At 42.6% G+C, this 22,277-nt stretch overlaps 1 protein-coding gene across 4 annotated transcripts in view; it reads right to left on the minus strand.

Moving 5' to 3' along the window:
- The window catches only part of LOC106587734 (transient receptor potential cation channel subfamily M member 7), a 92,742-nt gene that overhangs the window by 50,743 nt on the left and 19,722 nt on the right, over nucleotides 1–22,277 (minus strand). For all 4 annotated transcript variants that reach the window (XM_082957862.1, XM_082957861.1, XM_082957860.1 and 1 more), the window contains exons 2-7: nucleotides 20,398–20,477; nucleotides 9,500–9,538; nucleotides 5,838–6,048; nucleotides 4,279–4,492; nucleotides 3,804–3,928; nucleotides 3,253–3,424 (exon numbers count right to left, since the gene is read on the minus strand). In XM_082957862.1, coding sequence (XP_082813988.1) covers nucleotides 3,253–3,424; nucleotides 3,804–3,928; nucleotides 4,279–4,492; nucleotides 5,838–6,048; nucleotides 9,500–9,538; nucleotides 20,398–20,477 — 841 coding nt within the window. The remainder of the gene's footprint in view (nucleotides 1–3,252; nucleotides 3,425–3,803; nucleotides 3,929–4,278; nucleotides 4,493–5,837; nucleotides 6,049–9,499; nucleotides 9,539–20,397; nucleotides 20,478–22,277) is intronic.

Consider the following 22,277-nt stretch of genomic DNA (forward strand, 5'->3'; position numbering starts at 1 on the left):
TCACTAAATATGCTGTAAAGAACATTGGAAACATCTCAAATATCAACACTATGTTCATCTAGATGCTGTATTCTATTGGTCTCTGTTTGTGATGACAACAGAAAAGCAGTAAAGGGTTAACAGAGAGACAGTTAACAGGTCTTAAAGCTCCATTTTGAGAGGGTGTTTCAGCAGGTCAGCAGACTGCCACACCATAATAACAGTGGGTGTACATACTGTATGGGTGTCTGCCTAGGCTATTTTAATAATAGGGGATCTAAGGTTACTGAGATAATAGCTGGTCTCTGGTAACTGCCTCTGTCACACACTGGCACTTAGAAGCACCACACAGAGACAGAAAGGCCAGGGGAGATACAACAACTAGGGTAGACACTGACTGATAGACTTATTTTGCTTATCTTTATCAAGGGTGACAATAATTTTGTACTTGACCATTATTCTTAGACATTGCCTTCAGGTGTCAAAGTACTCTCAACACACAGCCACAGAGAAGATGCCTGCGGCGGAAATAATAATATTAAAACGTTACGTTTGGATCCTGGATGCTAATTGGTTGATAGTCGTTAGTTATTTACGATAATCCACAGGTAATGCTTGTTAACAGTGCTATTTGAATTATCACTGCGCATTCTCTGTCCCACAGCCCAGCCAGGCAATTCCAAAACCTTCTCTCTACCGGAAACTGCATCTTGACATTATTTCCCCATGTTTCTAGCCTAGCATTTGGTTTGCAACAGTGGGGGTTTGTCTAAACCCTGCAGTCTGCCTCCGATCTCTGCAACAATGTTGGAATGCAACCTTCAGCATGCAAAATGAGAATGAACGTGTCTGGACGAGACAGACAGCTTCTCTGAGCCAGGTGAAGTCATGCAGGCCCAGTCCGGGCCATTCTGCCGCCCTAGGCGAGAAAAAACAACCACCCTCCTCCTATCCCAGAAAACTAGAATAGTGTAGCCTACAGTGACGGCCCACAATGCAATTTTATGAATGCCCATCCATGTACTACCGTTTGTAAAACAGGTAGTTGCATTGGTTTTATTAGCCTAATCCTGATCCCTGACCAAGGCTTAAGACTAATCATTTTGTCTATTTAAGATCTGCATATGAGATAACCAAGATTATCAGGAGTTACGAGCCCATTTTCAGTGAGAATCCATGTGTTTACACAGCGGGAAATGCAGAAGTATGTTCTTCTTTGCTATGATCAGCTTGTAAAAAAATTGACAAATAGGCCTACAATTGATTCATGACAATTTAGCCCACGGAGTGAAACTCCCAGACAGCAGTCGTGAGTATCCTCATTTCATTCCATATTGTCCTTTTTATTTGAACCCATCCTGGTTTTAGGATATCGAATTGCATTTTTATTTCATAGGGCTATTTGGTCAAAGAGACATGCTTGATGTAAAAAAAAAGTGTCCGTCTCATAACATTGTCATAAATATGGTCTCGTCTGTAGGCAACAGAAAAACCACAGGTTACTACTCTTTCTACTATAGGCTACATGATTAAAGTTGGGTGACTTGAGTGTCGTTGGAGCTAAATATTTTGCAACCCTTACTTTGGCAAAGTGGGCACTCCTTATCATGGCATCAGCACTCACCTAAATAGCCCATATGCCATTGGGCGAGATACGTTTTCATTGTTTTTGGGCAGAATTATGTGAGGCGCTGTGTGTTGTTGGAGGTGCGTCTTGGTCAGTTTAGCTCATAAAATGCCGCCCTCGTCAATCTGCCGCCCTAGGCAACCACCTAATCCTGCCTAATGGGCGGGCCGGCCCTGTTCATGCTTCAGCATTATTATTATGGATATATCCAAACAAATGGCAATAGAAACAAAAGTAAAACAAACAAAAATGTAACTAGTTTGCTGTCATTCCAGCTGCTAGGTGTGATTGTGTTAGCTTCAGTTGCTTAGCTAGAAAAGGAAAAATTGCTAGCCTGCATCGTAACCTCTATCAATTAGAACGGACGACCGGTTCCACTAGGCTAGCTAACGTGCCAATACATTTTTTTTATTTTTTAACTGTGCATTTGGTAAGCAACCACATAAATAGAACACACAACTGGGGTTTGTCCAGACATTATCGTTGGGGGGAAAGATGAATAAAATGAATTTACTCATTTTTTTGTTCTATGAAAATATGTTAGTAATCATTTTCTAAAAGCAATAAGGCACTCAAACCTGTGGGTCATCATGAATAACGCACTCAAACCTGTGGGTCATCATGAATAACGCACTCAAACCTGTGGGTCATCATGAATAACGCACTCAAACCTGTGGGTCATCATGAATAACGCACTCAAACCTGTGGGTCATCATGAATAACGCACTCAAACCTGTGGGTCATCATGAATAACACACTCAAACCTGTGGATCATCATGAATAACGCACTCAAACCTGTGGGTCATCATGAATAACGCACTCAAACCTGTGGGTCATCATGAATAACGCACTCAAACCTGTGGATCATCATGAATAACGCACTCAAACCTGTGGGTCATCATGAATAACACACTCAAACCTGTGGATCATCATGAATAACGCACTCAAACCTGTGGGTCATCATGAATAACGCACTCAAACCTGTGGATCATCATGAATAACACACTCAAACCTGTGGATCATCATGAATAACGCACTCAAACCTGTGGGTCATCATGAATAACGCACTCAAACCTGTGGATCATCATGAATAACACACTCAAACCTGTGGGTCATCATGAATAACGCACTCAAACCTGTGGATCATCATGAATAACACACTCAAACCTGTGGGTCATCATGAATAACGCACTCAAACCTGTGGGTCATCATGAATAACACACTCAAACCTGTGGGTCATCATGAATAACACACTCAAACCTGTGGGTCATCATGAATAACGCACTCAAACCTGTGGATCATCATGAATAACACACTCAAACCTGTGGATCATCATGAATAACGCACTCAAACCTGTGGATCATCATGAATAACACACTCAAACCTGTGGATCATCATGAATAACGCACTCAAACCTGTGGATCATCATGAATAACGCACTCAAACCTGTGGATCATCATGAATAACACACTCAAGGGTTGTTTCCCGGCACGCCGCTTCCCGCTGTGCCTAAGAACAACCCAAAATTGTGTAATTCATTATAATCCACGATTCTCATTGCTAAAGTATCCGCTGCAGGTTTATGTGTTTATCGTGTGTGTGTGTGTGTGTGTGTGTGTGTGTGTGTGTGTGTGTCTCTCTCTTACGTGCGTGTATCCTCTGCAGTTTGATGTGTTTTTCCAGCTCGCGGCGCAGTTCGACCTCAGCTCCGTACTTCCCCACCGTCCCATCATCCACCAGCAGGAAGTGGGAGTGGAGGTTGTTCAACACGTTTAGCTTGGACAGGGGGTTCAGCAACGTCTGGTAGGGGGCTACAACCTGGAACACACACACACACACACACACACACACACACACACTTTACTCTGACTGGACAGCAGATATTTTTGACCACTTCAAATAAATACTGGGTAAATTAGTATTGTGATGTGCTTGTTTGTGTGTGGGGGTTTTTGGTTTTACTATCCAGAAGTCCTCACAAGGATAGTAAAACAAGGAAAAGGACATTTCTCCGGTCCCCACAGGGAAAAAGGCTATTTTAGGTTTAAGAGTTAGGTTTAGAGGTTAAGGAAAATAGGACTTTAATCAATTGTTTGGTCCCCACAAGGATAGTAAAACAAACTTGTGTGTGTGTGTGTGTGTGTGTGTGTGTGTGTGTGTGTGTGTGTGTGTGTGTGTGTGTGTGTGTGTTCCTCACGTCTCTCCCGATGAGGTCATTGCGGTTCTCAATGACGCCCCAGGGAGCGACTCCAATTGTACAGATCTTCCTTGACGATCTAGAACAGTGTTCCTTCAACGCATCACCCACATGTTTGGCAACACCTGGAGGTCAGGGGTTCAAATACAACCAATCAACACAGACTAGTGTAGTTGTCTGGACAACCAGTCTGCTGTAGCTGAGTGTCACTATCAGGACCAGTCAGAATAAACACCAGTCTGGTTAATTAACCCACTAAGTAATCAGTTAAACACTGTCATTAAGTAAGGAGTCAAACATTATCATTAGGTCTCCATAATGAGTTCAACACAGTATATAGGTCCCAGTAGTACTGGGATGGAGACACGCAACTCTGCTAAGACAGAACACCTGACTTGTGTGTCTTTTACGTAATAAGAACAGTAAGTCAGTGTGTGTGAGAGAGTTTTTCTATGCCCATGTGTATGTGTATCACCTGTGTTAACCCCTCCTGTCAGTATCCATGCCCCGGTGGTGACAGCAGCTTTGATCAGGCCCTTCCCCACCACCTGTTTGATTCGGGGGTGCAGGTCAAAGTTCTGGATGCCTCCGTGGACAGAGATGAGGATCTTAGGAAGCTCCATCGCCCACTCACTCAGCATCAGCCTCAGGATGCTCTCTGGCCTGCTGTCATGGGACAGACGCACATACTGGGGACAGGAGAGGAGTGGAGGAAAGGAGAGATTGGAGAGTTTGAAAGTCTCATACAAACTAAATGTTGTAGTCCTTTCAAAATACACCCATCTTTAATTTTAAGTTTGAACTCGAGCTTAACATTATTATTAATGATGTTCCAATGTCAACACTTGGGTCTTCGAGGGGCGATTTCCAGGACCTACATGGACATGCTTGATACATCATCACCATTAAATATGTCAATCTGGGCCATGGAAAGCAGTCCTGAACGTACAGTAAAGGATATTCTCAGTCTCACAGCCACTCGACCCTGTCACGTCCTGACCATAGTAAGAGGTTATTTTCTATGGTAGAGTAGGTCAGGGTGTGACAGGGGGTGTTTTTCTATGTTTTGTATTTCTATGTTTAAGTTCTAGTTTTTCCTATTTCTATGTTTTTTTTGGGGGGGGTGGGGTTGATCTCCAATTGGAGGCAGCTGGTCCTCGTCTCTAATTGGAGATCATATTTAAGTAGGGGTTTTTTCTTCCTGGGTTATTATATTCTGAGTAGTGTTTGTTTCTCTTTGGGTCACGGTTTGTTGTTTTGTCATATTCAGTTATTTATGTATTGCAAAGTTTCACGGATTAAATAAAATGTGGAACTACAACCACACTGCACTTTGGTCTGCTCCTTTCGACAGCCGTGACAGACCCCTTCACTTCTTCCAAGGCATAATAAACCTGTAGTTTTAAGAGGGGGATTTGCCCGTATTACAGTCACTGCTGTTTCTAAAATATTAGACTAAATGGCGTTATGTGATTATATTCACCTACTTCATGTAGAATAACCACAACAATAAACACTTAGTTTAGCCCAAAAGGGATGGAGGTGACTCATCAAAAACATTGCGTATGTTTTGCAAGGAATACACAGGCCTAAGTAAGTAAGTTAGTCTGAGGTAAAAGTGTTTTCCTAGGTGGTATATAGTTGTCTGCATCCCAAATGGCACCCTTTCACCTACATAGTGCACCACTTTTGACCAGAGCACATTTGGGACTCATCCGCTGGCTACACTGCTGGGTATGGAGGCAGACTAGACAGGCTAGGCTGCTCAGCTCGGGGCACTGAAGAGTTTCCAGAATGCTAGGTCAGGCCAGGTCAAATTATGTCTTATAATGTATACCTTTGGAGCTGGTTTGCCAGCCAGATTAAACCTACTAAGTAGCCAAATATGTGGTGATGGCCAGAGACACAATGTGACTGAGACACTGGTTTGGTTTGTAGAGTTAAGCGCTTAGAGAGTGTCTGTCTCTGTGAGGTCCACCATGAAGATGTGAGTGTGTGTGTGCGCTTGAGTGTGTAAGCTTCTCTCCACCCTACCTTGGCTCTGTAAGAGTGCGACCCTCCCTGGAAGTTAACGATGCCGTAAGCGTCTGTAGGGCTCTCCTGTGTGTGTTTGTCCACAGCCCACTCCTCAAACTCCGGCTGCACCCCACCCTCTGCCCCCCCACCCAAGTTCACGTCTGAGTACTTCATGGCCAGGCTGGCTGTAAACCCAGCATGCTGCCGTACCAGCCGACCACAGCAGCATCTAGAGGAAGGGGGGAGACACAGAGCTAAATATTATTTTACACACAGACACGTCAGAGCCCCATATGAATCATCAGCTTTACCCCTCTACATTTCTATAAAGTGAGACACACACAGGACCGGGGTGTAGTACTGTACTATATACAGTGGAGTACTATATACACAATACTATACAGCGGAGTATTATATACAGTGGAGTACTATATACACAGTAATATACAGTGGGGTACTATATACAGTACAGTGGAGGCTCCTTAGAGGAGGAAGGGGAGGACCATCCTCAGTGAATACATTTTTTTTTGTTGATAAAACTACACTAAATATATTCACGTGTCACAAAATGATTGATTAAAACACACTGTTTTGCGATGAAGGTCTACAGTAGCCTCAGCAGCACTCTGTAGTGTAGCACCATGGTGTAGCCGGAGGACAGATAGTGTCCGTCCTCCTCTGGGTACATTGACTTCAATACAAAACCTTGAGAATCCTAGGTTATCACTCCCTTCCATAGACAGTAATTATGACAACTTCCGGAGGACGTCCTCCAACCTATCAGAGCTCTTGCAGCTTGAACTGAAATATAGTCCACCCAATCAAAGGATCAGATAATGACTAGTACTGAAAGAATAAGCTACTGCTAGCTAGCACTGCAGTGCATAAAATGTGGTGAGTAGTTGACTCAAAGAGAGAGAGAGAGAGAGAGAGAAAGACAATAGTTGAACAGTTATGAACAATTTCATTTCTTTAAAAATGAAGGAGAAGCAAGAGAAATAGAGAGAAACTATATTCATTGTATATTTTTACTTTCACTTACTTTAGCTAGCGAATGCAGCTAGCTAGTTTAGCCTACTCAAAACACCCGGCTCAAACAGAGAGGGATGCCATGTTAGCTAGCTAGCTGCGTATGGCTATTCCACACTGGAACTTTTCCAAGTCAAGGTAAGCTTTATAAATGTATTGCCACCGAAGCCCGCCGGCGTAACTGCTAAACTGCTTGCTAACTGTACTGCATGATTGTAGCGGGTTTACTAACGCGTTAGTTCTAGTAGCTATGTTGACTGACGTCGGCTAATATCGTGACAACGACGTTGGCTATGTGTAGAGGTTAGCGGTTATGATAAAGGTTTGGCATGGAAGGTTTTTTTTCTTCCCGCGTGGTCACAAACAGCTGATGTGTTGTGCACTGAAGCCCACAAGCAAAGGGAAAAGGTGATTGGAAGAGAGCGCGTAGATTTGAGAAGGAATTAACGAGCAGTGATCATGCTGTTTGTATGTGGCTGCTATGAAAGTGAACGGTATTCACGTGTGATCAGGGGTGTACTCATTCTGCCAAAAAACTTTCTTAAACTGGAGAAAACGTAACGGGGATACACATACATTAATTTGTCCAATAGAAATTCTCGTTTGCAACTATTGGACTAATGATTACAGTTACACACTAGATCAGCTAGATGCAGGCAAGATTGTGCAAGGCGGTATTGAATGAGACACTGTGTGTCACCTTGATTACTCAAAAGTTTCTCGACCTGTGCACCTACATTGTTAACTTTCATTCATAAGATAGGTTGTAACAACCTCATGATGGGTATAGGGACAATTGGAGTGTCATGTACAGTGGGGGGGGGGGGGGGGGGGGGGGGGAAGTATTTGATCCCCTGCTGATTTTGTACGTTTGCCCACTTACAAAGAAATTATCAGTCTATAATTTTAATAGTAGGTTTATTTGAACAGTGAGAGACAGAATAACAACAAGACAATCCAGAAAAACACATGTCAAAAATGTTTAAAATGATTTGCATTTTAAATGAGGGAAATAAGTATTTGACCCCTCTGCAAAACATGACATAGTACTCGGTGGCAAAACCCTTGTTGGCAATCACAGAGGTCAGACGTTTCTTGTAGTTGGCCACCAGGTTTGCACACATCTCAGGAGGGATTTTGTCCCACTCCTCTTTGCAGATCTTCTCCAAGTCATTAAAGGTTTCGAGGCTGACGTTTGGCAACTCGAACCTTCAGCTCCCTCCACAGATTTTCTACGGGATTAAGGTCTGGAGACTGGCTAGGCCACTCCAGGACCTTAATGTGCTTCTTCTTGAGCCACTCCTTTGTTGCCTTGGCCTTGTGTTTTGGGTCATTGTCATGCTGGAATACCCATCCACGACCCATTTTCAATGCCCTGGCTGAGGGAAGGAGGTTCTCACCCAAGATTTGACGGTACATGGCCCCGTCCATCGTCCCTTTGATGCGGTGAAGTTGTCCTGTCCCCTTAGCCGAAAAACACCCCCAAAGCATGTTTCCACCTCCATGTTTGACGGTGGAGATGGTGTTCTTGGGGTCATAGGCGACATTCCTCCTCCTCCAAATACGGCGAGTTGAGTTGATGTCAAAGAGCTCCATTTTGGTCTCATCTGACCACAACACTTTCACCAGTTGTCCTCTGAATAATTCAGATGTTCATTGGCAAACTTCAGACGGGCATGTATATGAATTCTTGAGCAGGGGGACCTTGCGGGCGCTGCAGGATTTCAGTCCTTCACAGCGTAGTGTGTTACCAATTGTTTTCTTGGTGACTATGGTCCCAGCTGCCTTGAGATCATTGACAAGATCCTCCCGTGTAGTTCTGGGCTGATTCCTCACCGTTCTCATGATCATTGCAACTCCACGAGGTAAGATCTTGCATGGAGCCCCAGGCCGAGGGATATTGACAGTTCTTTTGTTTTTCTTCCATTTGCGAATAATCGCACCAAATGTTGTCACCTTCTCACCAAGCTGCTTGGCGATGGTCTTGTAGCCCATTAGGAGCACTCCCTTTAAGAGTGTGCTCCTAATCTCAGGTCGATACCTGTATAAAAGACACCTGGGAGCCAGAAATCTTTCTGATTGAGAGGGGGTCAAATACTTATTTCCCTCATTAAAATGCAAATCGATTTATATCATTTCTGACATGCGTTTTTCTGGATATTTTTTTTGTTATTCTGTCTCACACTGTTCAAATAAACCTGCCATTAAAATTATAGACTGAGCCTTTCTTTGTCAGTGGGCAAATGTACAAAATCAGCAGGGGATCAAATACTTTTTCCCCCACTGTAGCAACCTAAACGATGTTACATTGAGTTGGGTGAATGGAATATGAAAGACAGTCATCAAATATGCTGTAACAGAAATAACGGCATGCTCATAAAAATATTGTAAAAATCGTCCTTCCTCATCTTAAACGGCACCAACCGCCACTGATACAGTACTATATACCGTATTATATACAGTGAAGAACCACAGGTGTGGAGTGCAATAGAGACTAGGCTACACTCCCACACAGACCTTTAATACCAGTTACTGTTTATGTCAGTATAGTATTTTAGAAGAGGTTGGTTGAATTGAGGAGGTTCCAGGGTCTTGAGTCAAGGACTGGGCTCATGCATGTCTGAGAGATCAGAATAGGGCCAAAGACTCACCTCACCAACTGCTGGCAGATCTGACATCCTGGAAGGCATCTGAAACAACATCAAACACATCTTCACATTAGAGTATGAAGTAAAATATAAGTATTATACATACAGTATATACCTACACTACCGGTCAAAAGTTTTAGAACACCTACTCATTCAAAAGGTTTTTCTTTATTTTTACTATATTGTAGAATAATAGTGAAGACATCACAACTATGAAATAACACATATGGAATCATGTAGTAACCAAAAAAAGTGTTAAACAAATCAAAATATATTTTAGATTTGAGATTCTTCAAAGTAGCCACCCTTTGCCTTGATGACAGCTTTGCACACTCTTGGCATTCTCTCAACCAGCTTCATGAGGTAGTCACCCGGAATGCATTTCAATTAACAGGTGTGCCTTTTTAAAAGTTAATTTGTGGATTTCTTTCCTTCTTAATTTGTGGATTTCTTTCCTTCTTAATATGTTTGAGCCAATCAGTTGTGTTGTGACAAGGAGGGGGGGGGGGGGGGGGGGGGGATTATGGCAAGAACAGCTCAAATAATAAAAGAGAAACGACAGTCCATATTTGCTTTAAGACATGAAGGTCAGTTAATACAGATCATTAAGAACTTTGAAAGTTTCTTCAAGTGCAGTTGCAAAAACCATCAAGCGCTATGATGAAACTGGCTCTCATGAGGACCACCACAGGAATGGAAGACCCAGAGTTATTTCTGCTGCAGAGGATAAGTTCATTAGAGTTACCAGCCTCAGAAATTGCGGCCCAAATAAATGTTTCAGAGTTCAAGTAACAGACACATCTCAACATCAACTGTTCAGAGGAGACTGCGTGAATCAGGCCTTCGTGGTTGAATTTCTGCAAAGAAACCACTACTAAAGGACACCAATACGAAGAAGAGACTTGCTTGGGCCAAGAAACACGAGCAAATGGACATTAGACCAGTGGAAATCTGTCCTTTGGTCACACCGATCTCGACAAACCATTTCTGTTTGGACCTCGCTTTGTGCCATAAAGTTGGAAGCAATGAATCGTCTAGAATGTCATTGTATGTTTTAGCGTTAACATTTCCGTTCACTGGAACTAAGGGGCCTAGCCCAAACCATGAAAAACAGCCCCAGACCACTATTCCTCCTCCACTAAACTTTACAGTTGGCACTATGCATTGGGGCTGGTAGCGTTCCTGGCATCCGCCAAACCCAGCTTTGTCTGTGGGACTGCTAGAGGGTGAAGCGTGATTCATCACTCCAGAGAACACGTTTCCACTGCTCCAGAGTCCAATGGTGGCGAGCTTCACACCACTCCTGCCGATGGTTGGCATTGCGCATGGTGACCTTAGGCTTGTGTGCTGCTGCTCGGCCATGGAAATCTGACTTACAGTTCTTGTGCTGACGTTGCTTCCAGAGGCAGTTTGGAACTCGGTAGGGAGTGTTGCAACAGAGGACGGATGATTTTTACATGCTACACACTCGGTGGTCCCGTTCTGTGAGCTTGTGTGGCCTACCACTTTGCGGCTGAGCTGTTGTTGCTCCTAGATGTTTCCACTTCACAATAACAGCACTTACAGTTGAATGGGGCAGCTCTAGCAGGGCAGAAATTTGACAAACTGACTTGTTGGAAAGGTGGCATCCTATGACGGTGCCACGTTGAAAGTCACTGAGCTCTTCAATAAGGCATTCTACTGACAATGTTTGTCTATGGAGATTGCATGGCTGTGTGCTCGATTTTATACACCCGTTGACGGGTGTGGCTGGAATAGCCGAATCCACTAATTTGAAGGGGTGTCCACATACTTTTGCATATATAGTGTAGCTGTAACCTGGCCTTATTTTATAAGAGAGATGAACCCAGACAACAGTTTCTATCTAGTCTCGTTTGAAGACACGTTCATCATGTACCCGTTATTAGCCCATCTCGGGGTTGTACTTCACAGGAAGCAGCAGTGTTGTTAGTATGATCAATAAGTAAACCAGCTAGCATTGATTGCGTAACACACTCACCGATATATAAATCAAATCAAAGTTTATTTGTCACGTGCGCCGAATACAACAGGTGTAGACCTTACAGTGAAATGCTTACTTACAGGCTTTAACCAATAGTGCAACAAAAGGTATTAGGTGAACAATAGGTAAGTAAAGAAATAAAACAACAGTAAAAAGACAGTGAAATATAACAGTAGCGAGGCTACATACAGACACCGGTTGGTCAGGCTGATTGAGGTAGTATGTACATGTAGATGTGGTTAAAGTGAGTTTGCATATATGAACAGAGAGTAGCAGTAGCGTAAGAGGGGTTTGCGGGTGGCGGGACACAATGCAGATAGCCTGGTTAGCCAAAGTGCGGGAGCCCTGGTTGGTCGGGCCAACTGAGGCTCCTCTAGTTTATACAGAAAGCTAATATTGGATATGTTCTCCACCGAGTTAGGAATGATCTCCACCGAGTTAGGAATGATCTCCACCGAGTTAGGAATGATCTCCACCGAGTTAGGAATGATCTCCAAAAGTGACTAAAGTTGGTGGATTTGGTGCCTCTAGGGAAAATTCAGGAAGACGTTAAATGGCCTTTTTACTGAAGAAAGTGTTTGTTTCATATGTTTGTGTTCTGCTTTTTGTGTAATTGATGTGTATATAGACACAGTGCCTTCGGAAAGCAATCAGACCCCTTCACTTTTTCCACGTAGTTCCGTTACAGCCCTTATTTTAAAATGGATTAAATAAATAAAATCTTCAGCAATCTAGACACAATACCCCATAATGACAAAGTGAAAAGAGATACATTTTGCAAATGTATAAAAAATAAAAACATAAATTCCTTATTTACGTAAGTATTCAGACCCTTTGCTATGAGACTCGAAATTGAGCTCAGGTGCATCCTGTTTCCATTAATCATCCTTGTTTCTACAACTTGAGTCCACTTGTGGTAAATTCAACTGATTGGACATGATTTGGAAAGGCACACACACCTGTCTATATAAGGTCCCACAGTTGACAGTGAATGTCAGAGCTAAAAACAAGCCATGAGGTCGAAGGAATTGTCCGTAGAGCGCCAAGACAGGATTGCGTCGAAGCACAGATCTGTGGCAAGGGTACCAAAAAATGTCTGCAGCATTGAAGGTTCCAAGAACAGTGGCCTCCATCATTCCTAAATGAAAGAAGTATGGAACCACCAAAACTCTTCCTAGAGCTGGCCGCCCGGCCAAACTGAGCAATTAGAGGAGAAGGGCTTAGTCAGGGAAGAAACAAAGAACCCGATGGTCACTCTGACAGAGCTCTGGAGTTCTTCTGTAGAGATGGGAGAACCTTCCAGAAGAACAGAGAGCTCCTTGATGAAGTCCTGAGCGCTCTGGAGCAGGTTCTCAGACTGGAGCAAAGATTCACCTTCCAACAGGACAACGGCCCTAAGCACACAGCCAAGACAACGCAGGGGTGGCTTCGGGAAAAGTCTCTGAATGTCTTTGAGTGGCCCAGCCAGTGCACGGACTTGAACCCGGTCTAACATCTCTGTTGAGAACAAAAAAATAGCCGTTTATTTTTTGTGAAAACCTTTTTTTTTATAGATAGGGTTTATTTGAAATATTTTCATAGTTTTGATAGTTCCCTACTCATGATGGTTAATTTTAGTGTGCACCCGTTTTAAGAGCGTCCCGCAACCTGCGCCAGAAATGAGAAAATGTAGTTCCGGTAAAATTGGTATTTAGTTTTGAATGGTTTTGGCAACAGATGAGTGGTTTTCTGCATTGTAAAAGGTGCAACCACAGACACAAAGCCATGATCCATTTGGTTCTATGGCAGAGGCTGTCCAGAGCCATATATTAAGTCCAGAGCCATATATTAAGAAATAAATGACTCTGGTTAAGCCTAATCAAACTTGCCTGTGCCAATGGTTTTCAAATGATACAAATGTAACAGCCTGAGCACACTGGACTTGAAACAACGATACAGATGTAACCATGTGCCATTTAGAGTATTATCTGACTGCCACTGGTCACTTTTAACTAAGTGTTCAATAAAAAAATAAAAAATAAAGATTAGAAAAAGTTTCACGGCACACCTGAGAGTTCCTCAAGACACACCATGTTGGGAACCACTACTTTTAAAGTGTGGGGATGGAATCCGTGTCACTGAGGGTAAACTGGCAACGACTGATGTCATATTGGGAAAAATAGCCAGTATGATATCCTTTGTTAGTACTTCACAATAAAATACATGTTTTGAAGAGAGCCGATTTATTTGAGTGTCTAGCTGTCCAGTAGATGTGAACTGAATGACTGTAACCTACCACACACATACACCACACACTAGCACCCTTTTCACACTGTCTCGAACCCAAACCGTACTGTGCTTGCTTGGATTTTTCTTTTCAGATCGTCTTTCCCAACACAGTTGCAGCATTGTAACCAGGCCAGCATGGTTCAGTAGTGTGAAAAGTGTACAAACGGGACCTCTGTAGAATTCCAGCACTGCAATGTCACATTCCAGCAAGTTCAAGTAGGAAATACTGCAGTACTAAGCGGCAGGAGACCTTCAAGTTCATACAAGCCTTAAACACAACACACATAGCCTACCCTACACGTCAGACCCTCATATTAAACACAACACACATAGCCTAGCCTACACGTCAGACCCTCATATTAAACACAACACACATAGCCTAGCCTACACGTCATACCCTCATATTAAACAACACACATAGCCTAGCCTACACGTCAGACCCTCATATTATAAACATAGAAAACAACACCAGCTCCTCATTTTACAATTGGATCCCCCAGCCGCCAAAAACGCTTTTAGTTGCTCCCGGTCCCCAGAGGCAGCAGCCCTGCAGTAACAGTTTAGCAGCATGCACTACCCCCCTCTCTTTCTCTTTGTGCTGTTTGCTGAGGAGACGTAGCTACAGGGCTCGAAATTAAAAAGATGTCCCTCTCGTCCAGGGGCGATAAAAATTATATGTCTGGGACGGTTCAAAACAGACCTTGGGACAACAGATCCAAAATTCATATAACCACTGTACATAAAAAATAAATACAAAGCAATTAGGCTGATGTAACAGATCAGAACAAGCACAACAATGCACACACGGCAGTAGGCTCTGCTCGAATGTTCCAGAATGCAAGTAGCTGGAACACACTAAAAAGCACACCACAAATTTAGAAAGAGGGGAGATCTAAAGATGCAACAACTAGCATGGGTTGCTAATATGACGAGGATTGTGTCTTTGGCTGCTGGAACAATGAAAGAAAGCTGGTTTCAATGGCATAAGGAAGTGTTTTTCAAATAATTCCCTCAATTTCTATGGTCTGATTTTGGCTAGGCTACTTTCAAACTGCTGACTGCCTCCGCTCAGAGGTGCAAGGTGGATGACACACATTGCGCAACAGGCACTGGCCTTTCTCTCCGCTCGTGTTTGATTTGAACGAACCGTGTCTCCAGTAGGCTTTGGTTTCCGCTCTGCTAGCTTTGGTTAATAATGCCATGGGTGGGATGGGAAACATGGAGAGAAAGCATAAAGCATCTTAATAGGCCATTGGGCCACCACGAGCCGCCAGAACAGCTTCAATGCGCATTGGCATGGATTCTACAAGTTTCTGGAACTCTATTGGAGGGATGCCAAACCATTCTTCCACAAGAAATTCCATAATTTGGTGCTTTGTTGATGGAAGACGCTGTCTCCGGTGCCGCTCCAGAAACAAGATTAGCCTTGAGCCCCGGGAAGCTATATTCACGAGCGCTCCAATGTATAAATGTTTTGAAAGTTTAAAACGAGTAAAGGTTCATGAACATTTTATAAAATGTAGTCCTATGTTGTTGTGTATTTAGCAAACTATTGGTGATGAGATAGTATAAAAATAGTTTTATACCAAGTGATGCAATGCTGGGTTGGCTATTTTAGCTAGGCTAACGTTAGCAAGCTAGCGCCAAAGACAGCAAAGTATCTTGATCTTCCCTTTTATCTTTCCAACTGCAGTTTCAGATGAGCAGCACTTAGTGAGTCAGTGGTCACCCTAGTGAAAAAGTAGCTTAATGGAGGTGCCAATACAAAAGACGAGAAAAGTGCAGGACATAAGATTGAAGGAGTGCAGTAGACTAAGTAAATGAATGGCTACATAGCTATCTACACTGTACAATTCACAATAGACTGGTACTATGCAGTCAGCTAGCTAGGTATACTTATTGCCTGACAGTAAATCAATAATTTATCTATTAACCTGTCTGGCCTTGGGGGCAGTATTTTCACGGCCGGATGAAAAACGTACCCAATTTAAACAGGTTACTACTCTGGCTCAGAAACTAGAATATGCATATTATTATTAGATTTGGATAGAAAACACTGAAGGTTCTAAAACTGTTTGAATGGTGTCTGAGTATAACAGAACTCATATGGCAGGCAAAAACCTGAGAAAACAATCCAACCAGGAAGTGGATTGTAGTTTTTCAAGACTGGGCCTATTCAGTATACAGTGACTTAGGGTTCAATTTGCACTTCCTAAGGATTTCACTAGATGTCAACAGTCTTTAGAACATGTTTCAGGCTTTTGCAGTCAACAGAGAGCGAACAAGACCTCCTGGAGTCTGATGACCGAGAGAATGACGGGCCACAATTACACGCGTTCACGTGAGGAGGTAGCTGTGTTCCATAACGTTTTTCAAGACATTGGAATCGTCCGGTTGGACTATTACTGAAGTTTTACGTTAAACAGGCCCTAAAGATTGATGTTTTACAACGTTTGACATGTTTCAATGAACGTAAATATAACTTTTTGTCGTGAAATTTTCGCCGCGCTTCCTACATTTGGAGTAGCTTAGTGAACGCGCAAACAACAAGGAGTTATTTGGACATAAATTGACTTTATCGAACAAAACATTTATTGTGGACCTGGGATTCCTGGAAGTGCCTTCTGATGAAGTTAAGTGAATATTTCTAATGCTATTTATGATTTTAGATGACTCCAAAATGGCGGGTATCTGTATTGCCTGGTGTATTTTTCTGAGCGCAGTACTCAGATTATTGCAAAGTGTGCTTTCCCCGTGAAGCTTTTTTGAAATCTGTCACAGCGGTTGCATAAAGGAGATGTTCATCTATAATTCTTTGAATAACAGTTTCATATTTTATCAACGTTTATGATGAGTATTTTTGTAAATTGTTGTGCTGATTCACCGGCAGTATTGGAGGCAAAATATTTTCTGAACGTCACGCGCCAATGTAAAATGCTGTTTTTGGATATAAATATGAACTTTATCGAACAAAACATACATGTATTGTGTAACATAATGTCCTAGGAGTGTCATCTGATGAAGATCGTCAAAGGTTAGTGCTTCATTTCGCTGTGTTTTGGGTTTTATTGACACATGTCCTTGCTTGGAAAATGGCTGTGTGATTATTTTTGTCTATGTACTCTACTAACATAATCTAATGTTTTGCTTTCGCTGTAACGGCTTTTTGAAATCGGACAATGTGGTTACATCAAGGAGACGTGCATCTTTAAAATGGTGTAAAATAGTCGTATGTTTGAGAAAGTTGAATTATGACGTTTTGTTGTTTTTGAATTTGCCGCCCTGATATTTCACTGGCTGTGTCCCGCAGGTGGGACGCTGGCGTCCCACCTAGCCCATAGAAGTTAGAAGCAGAATCTAATTCGTCTTAATAAGGTAACCCCATCATTATTAAGGCCAGACATTTTTGTCATATGATTATGGCAGGGTTCAAAGACAGGCAAGAGAGAGAGTGAGCACCCCCCATGCTGAGGCAGGGAGAGGACGAACAGGTCATCACTTGGTGGTGAACGACAATGTTAAGTATTTTTGAAGTCTATTGCTTGAGAATGACGTCGTACTGATTTGCACCCGCCCGCTACTCTGTTATTATCTATGCATAGCCACTTTAACCTGTTGGGGATAGGGGGCAGTATTTACACGGCCGGATAAAAAAACGTACCCGATTTAATCTGGTTATTACTACTGCCCAGAAACTAGAATATGCATATAATTATTCGCTTTGGATAGAAAACACCCTAAAGTTTCTAAAACTGTTTGAATGGTGTCTGTGAGTATAACAGAACTCATATGGCAGGCAAAAACCTGAGAAGATTCCTTACAGGAGCTTCTTGTCTCCGTTTATTGAAGACTGAGGATCTTTGCTGTAACGTGACACTTCCTACGGCTCCCATAGGCTCTCAGAACCCGGGAAAAAGCTGAATGATATCGAGGCAGCCCCTGGCTGAAACACATTATCGCCTTTGGCAAGTGGCCGATCAGAGGACAATGGGCTTAGGCGCCTGCACGAGTCGACCCCATGCTTTATTTTCTTTCGTCTTTTTACCTAAACGCAGATTCCCGGTCGGAATATTATCGCTTTTTTACGAGAAAAATGGCATACATTTTTTTTTTAAACAGCGGTTGACATGCTTCGAAGTACGGTAATGGAATATTTTGAATTTTTTTGTCACGAAATGCGTCGTGCTCGTCACCCTTCTTTACCATTCGGATAGTGTCTTGAACGCACGAACAAAACGCCGCTGTTTGGATATAACTATGGATTATTTTGAACCAAACCAACATTTGTTATTGAAGTAGAAGTCCTGGGAGTGCATTCTGACGAAGAACACCAAAGGTAATAACATTTTTCTTATAGTAAATCAGACTTTGGTGAGTGCTAAACTTGCTGGGTGTCTAAATAGCTAGCCCTGTGATGCCGGGCTATCTACTGAGAATATTGCAAAATGTGCTTTCACCGAAAAGCTATTTTAAAATCGGACATATCGAGTGCATAGAGGAGTTCTGTATCTATAATTCTTAAAATAATTGTTATGCTTTTTGTGAATGTTTATCGTGAGTAATTTAGTAAATTTTTTGTAAATTCACCGGAAGTTTCCGGGGGGTATGCTAGTTCTGAACGTCACATGCTAATGTAAAAAGCTGGTTTTTGATATAAATATGAACTTGATTGAACAAAACATGCATGTATTGTATAACAATGTCCTAGGGTTGTCATCTGATGAAGATCAAAGGTTAGTGCTGCATTTAGCTGTGGTTTGGGTTTATGTGACATTATATGCTAGCTTGAAAAATGGGTGTCTGATTATTTCTGGCTGGGTACTCTGCTGACATAATCTAATGTTTTGCTTTCGTTGTAAAGCCTTTTTGAAATCGGACAGTGTGGTTAGATTAACGAGAGTCTTGTCTTTAAAATGGTGTAAAATAGTCATATGTTTGAAAAATTTAAGTAATAGCATTTCTAAGGTATTTGAATAACGCGCCACGGGATTCCACTGGCTGTTACGTAGGTGGGACGATTTCGTCCCGCCGACCCTAGAGAGGTTAATAACCCTACCTGCATGTACATAATTACCTCAATTACCTTGACACCGGTGACCCCGCACATTGACTCTGAACCAGTAACCCCTGTATATAGCACCGCTATTGTTATTTACTGCTGCCCTTTAATTATTTGTTTTGCTGGTTAAGAAAGCATTTCACTGTAAGGTCTACACCTGTTGTATTCGGCGCATGTGACAAAAACAATTTGATTTTATTTATTTTGAAGTCTAATGCTTGAGAATGACGCCATACTGATTGGTTTGTTTGAAGTCTAATGTTTGATCCATATTGAAGAGTTACATTTCCAACTGTCACTGAATTATTTGCTTTTAAGTTAGTTGGGTATAAGAAATTAGTTATTCAAGACCATGTACTAACCAAGTGTGGCGAAGGGTACACAAATAGAATAATGGGCTTTGACATTCAAATTTAGTTAAAGAATGGTGTGGTGGTGACTTTCTGTTAACTGTTAAGAGTAGGAACACGGTTTAAAGTAAAATATAAAAATATTGTTTTTTGCAGTTGTGATTGGGGTATATTGACCAAATTATCAGGATTTCTTTTGATGCATTTTCCCTTAGAAAGTCAACAGAAACCACCATTTCACAGCAAATAAAATAAAATCTCCCAAGCCCCCGGACCCCCTGTAGAGGGGTGTTGACACTGGAACTAATTGACACAAAGTTACGCCCTTGGCTGGCTGGCTGACTGTTGGAGGATAACCTAGTAGTTGGGCTACACCCTGCCCTAACACCAAATCTTACTTACTACAGTAGTGGTTAAGTTTCACCTTCTGGCCTTTACTGACACTCAGTGTAATTACAGATTGCAGTGTACTAACCCCACCATGCAGGTAATAAACACTCAAGGATGGAGGGACGGGAGAGAGAGAGAGATACATGTGAGAGACAGAGAAAGAGAAACACAGACAGAGAGAGAGACAGACAGACAGAGACAGAAATACTCTGTTATATCTGGAGTATTTCTCCTGTCTTATCCGGTGTCCTGTGTGAATTTAAGTATGCGCCCTCTAACTCTCTCCTCTCGGAGGACCAGAGTCCTAGGAGCCTCAGGACTACATGGCCTGATGACTTCTTGCTATCCCCAGTCCACCTGCTGCTGCTCCAGTTTTAACTGTTCTACCTGCGGCTATGGAACCCTGACCTGTTCACCGGACGTGAAACCTTGTCCCAGACCTGCTGTTTTCGACTCTCTCTCTCTCTCTATGATTGGCTATGAAAAGCCAACTGACATTTATTCCTGGGGTGCTGACTTGTTGCACCCTCTATAACCACTGATTATTATTATCTGACCCTGCTGGTCATCTATGAACATTTGAACATCTTGGCCATGTACTGTTATAATCTCCACCCAGCACAGCCAGAAGAGGACTGGCCACCCCTCATAGCCTGGTTCCTCTCTAGGTTTCTTCCTAGGTTCCAGCCTTTCTAGGGAGTTTTTCCTATCCACCGTGCTTCTGCGTCTGCATTGCTTGCTGTTTGGGGTTTTAGGCTGGGTTTCTGTATAGCACTTTGTGACATCGGCTGATGTAAGAAGGGCTTTATAAATACATTTGATTGATTGATACCTGTGGGGGTCTTTCGACACTGGAAGTATGTGGACACATTCCCTCTTGGTGAAAGTGCTTTCTATCCAGGATTTCTGGGACTGTGGAGAGAGGAGACAGAAATATAATGAATCACAACATTACAAATTGTCTCCCTGTATCAGAGATCACTATAGTAGGGAAACCATGGGCCAATGTACAGTTCAAACGGGGCTGTAGCTGGTCTACTTGATTGCTTAATTGACTTACCCTGAACATTCAACATACATACAGTAGTGGCCAAAAGTGTTGAGAATGACAGAAATATACATTTTCAAAGTTTGCTGCTTCAGTGTCTTTAGATATTTTTGTCAGATGTTACTATGGAATACTGAAGTATAATTACAAGCATTTCATAAGTGTCAAAGGCTTTTATTGACAATTACATGAAGTTGATGCAAAGAGTCAATATTTGCAGTGTTGACCCTTCTTTTTCATGACCTCTGCAATCTGCCCTGGCATGCTGTTAATTAACTTCTGGGCCACATCCTGACTGATGGCAGCCCATTCTTGCATAATCAATGCTTGGAGTTTGTCAGAATTTGTGGGTTTTTGTTTGTCCACCCGCCTCTTGAGGATTGACCACAAGTTCTCAATGGGATTAAGGTCTGGGGAGTGTCCTGGCCATGGACCCAAAATATCGATGTTTTGTTCCCCGAGCCACTTAGTTATCACTTTTGCCTTATGGCAAGGTGCTCCATCATGCTGGAAAAGGAATTGTTCGTCACCAAACTGTTCCTGGATGGTTGGGAGAAGCCCTTTTTGTGCAAAGCAATGATGACAGCACGTGTTTCCTTGCAGGTAACCATGGTTGACAGAGGAAGAACAATGATTCCAAGCACTACCCTCCTTTTGAAGCTTCCAGTCTGTTATTCGAACTCAATCAGCATGACAGAGTGATCTCCAGCCTTGTCCTCGTCAACACTCACACCTGTGTTAACGAGAGAATCACTGACATGATGTCAGCTGGTCCTTTTGTGGCGGGGCTGAAATGCAGTGGAAATGTGTTTTTGGGATTCAGTTCATTTGCATGGCAAATAGGGACTTTGCAATTAATTGCAATTCATCTGATCACTCTTCATAACATTCTGGAGTATATGCAAATTGCCATCATACAAACTAAGGCAGCAGACTATGAAAATTAATATTTGTCATTCTCAAACTTTTGGCCACGACTGTACATGCATACATACAATTTGAACTCATGTCAACACAATAATATTTTCACAGTTAAAGGCAGTCCAATCAATGTTTGCTGTGGTAACTAACCAGTAACCACAGAGCCGAGCTCCCCTCAGGGGCCCCCAAACTAGCCAGCCAGGAGCTCCTAGTGACCCCCTAATCCAGGAGGCTCAGTATTCTGATTGATAAACTAATAAATGTAAATCAGACTAAATCCTGCTGTGTATTAGACCAGAGCTGCCAAGGGGACAGCAGTGTGTGTGTGTGTGTGTGTGTGTGTGTGTGTGTGTGTGTGTGTGTGTGTGTGTGTGTGTGTGTGTGTGTGTGAGAGAGAGAGAGAACAGCAGCGGTCCGTTCACAACCACAAACTCTCTCACTCTCCTGAGACAGGCGGCCGAGCGTCCAGCGAGAACGAGGGCTTTATGTCAGAAGAATTTTCAATTAATTTCCAGGGTTCCGTCGTTCTGATAGCTTTTTGTTCCTGGTTCTAAACAACACAGGGCATCAGACGATTAGCACCAATAATCCTTCCCTTCACAAAGGAACAGGCTGAAATTCTTCACCTCCTCCTAACTCAGAGAAGTACTGGGTACAGTGGTTTACTGGCAGAGAGCTGAGATTACACAACACTGGGAATGACCAGGTTTGAAGTAGCCTGTTTTCCCACAGTGAAAGAACAT

The sequence above is a fragment of the Salmo salar genome, chromosome 11 (assembly GCF_965601325.2).
Source record: "Salmo salar chromosome 11, fSalSal1, whole genome shotgun sequence".
Classification (NCBI taxonomy): Eukaryota; Metazoa; Chordata; class Actinopteri; order Salmoniformes; family Salmonidae; genus Salmo; species Salmo salar.